Source organism: Odontomachus brunneus, unplaced genomic scaffold, assembly GCF_010583005.1.
Source record: "Odontomachus brunneus isolate Ranch 3 - 2012 unplaced genomic scaffold, Obru_v1 Obru_scaffold_369, whole genome shotgun sequence".
In the NCBI taxonomy this organism is placed as follows: Eukaryota; Metazoa; Arthropoda; class Insecta; order Hymenoptera; family Formicidae; genus Odontomachus; species Odontomachus brunneus.
The window spans coordinates 54729-56956 of NW_022639819.1; the positions used below are offsets into that span (position 1 = coordinate 54729).

The window sequence follows — 2228 nt, forward strand, 5'->3', positions numbered from 1 at the left end:
ACAAGTGCAGTTAATTCTTTTCTTCCTTTATAATTATGGAAGTTTTCCTACAATAATACTAAATATAAGCTGTTATATTACAGGTGCACCTAAGGAAACATTGGCGAAATTAAGAATTTGTACGGAACATTTTTCTGAAGATATGGTACTGCCTTATGGGCGTAGCCGACGCTTAACCGATAATGCAGTACCAAATTTAAATTTGCCTTTAGACATTGTTGAGCATGTTAATGATAATGTTGTAAACGTAAACGTAGTTGTAAACGTAGTTGTAAACGTAAATTTTGATGAGCATGTGAATTTAGTGGAAAATGTTCCGGACAATTCTGATTTTGTGCCACTGCCCATTGTCATGGGTGAAGAGGACAATCGACCGGAAAGAAGAGATCATCGCATGCTGAGAAGAAAATTGAGGACACAACAGAAGATGCTACATAAGAAGAAACGGATTATTTACAACCAACGTCAAGAAATCAACAGACTGCGACGTGGGAACAAATGGGAAGATGCGACAAAGGATATGTCAACCATCCAGAAGATTTTCCTCGAAATGTTGACTACAAATTTGAAATGTGCTCCACAGGTATGTTTTCCATTATTATAATATTATCAGTGTCACGTCCAAGAAGCTATTTTGCTTATGGACATGTCATAATTTATATATTAAAATATAACATGTCGTAATATTAATATTATTTAAGAATTCGAAGGTAATTGAGATAATTTTTATCTTAATATCGAACATAAGTAACAGGCAAATTATTATTTATAGTATGGGTTTTAATATGAACGTATGTTTGTAACGAAGATAGACACTGAACTCATTTTCAAGTCCATCTCAAAAAGCTACAATAAATAAAGTTTTTTCACGATTACAACGTTGGAAGTAAACTTTTACAAACACATTTTTTCTATTACTTTTTCCTTCCATTACTTTTTTCTTAGAAACTAATTATACCTGCATATTTTAATTAAATATAATGAACTCCATATTGTTAACAGAATGTTTCAGTACAATAAACGTCACGATTTTTCAAATACTTTGCAAAATAACTGAATAACGTCAAATAACGTTTTAATCGTATCTTATTGACGTTACAGACATTGTAAAGACATTTGTCACCCTGCTGCCTGGGTTGTATTAATCCTTTCTGATTAGTAGCAATGTACACTACATTTCAAAATACTTTGTATACTTATCTCTGGGTGCAGTTCTGAATGCAATGGATGATCCAGAGTCATAATTTGTTTCTCTACTTACAAAAAAATTAATTCTCTTATTGGTCCGCCAACCATGCCTTTTTTTTATAATTTTTTTTTTAAATATGTGAGAGAAAATCCTGTTGGATCCCCTTCTCTCATCCGTTGGCGTCTGCACCTCTAGCCTTTCATGTTGCGCCCCGAAAGAACTGTGGACGTTCCCGGGTCAGCTATGTTCTGAACTGCACCCAAGGAGTAGTGTCTATATAGTTTGTAATATAATAATTTCATTGTTACTAAAAGAATCATAAAATAAAAAATGAATGATGTATTGTATACAAAGTACGACATTTCAGCACAATGTTATATGATATTACATTTCTCATATAATCAGTGCAAAATTGAAGTAATCCATTCATGTCTCTCAAATAATCATTTTAGTTATGTGTAAAAAAATGTTTATTATAGAATCAATGTCCTTGAAACATGGTATTATTTTTTTCTTGTATTTTTTGTCATTTTGAACATATCTTGTATTGAAAAATCGTGGCAATTGAAAATACTAATTTCCAGTGCAGCATTCTTATTTTAAAAACTTGTTCGTTTAAGCAGAACATGTTCTGCAACTATCTTCCTTTTTTTTTAATATTATGCTTGTATGTCATATGCTTCTATATAATATTTTATGTAATATGCTTCTATATGTGCTATGTAATATGCTTCTGTTGCTTCCCCGTGCAATGCGCTTCAGCGAAAAATTATAAAATGTTAGTTTTATATGAGTGTGTAACTTGTGCGTATATACTTATAGACACTTGTGCGAGCGCGCGCGCACACAAACAAACATATACATATACGTATACGTATGTGCTTGTAATATTAAATATTGCATGAAATGCCTCAATAAAATATACATAAAGTACAATATACATAAAGTATATCTTATAATATTAAATGCTTCTGTACTAATGTCTTCCGCTATATGTCGTATGTTTGTGTTGTTTTGTCCAAGAAAAGTAAGATACAAC

The 2228-nt window shown here is 31.6% G+C and overlaps 1 protein-coding gene across 1 annotated transcript in view; it reads left to right on the plus strand.

Annotated features, from left to right (window-relative positions):
• The first annotated feature begins 379 nt into the window (after positions 1–379).
• Positions 380–2228, plus strand: part of LOC116853600 — a 3552-nt gene continuing 1703 nt past the window's right edge. The window contains exon 1 of the mRNA XM_032834728.1: positions 380–583. Within this exon, the coding sequence (XP_032690619.1) occupies positions 395–583 (189 nt within the window). The 5' untranslated portion in view covers positions 380–394. The remainder of the gene's footprint in view (positions 584–2228) is intronic.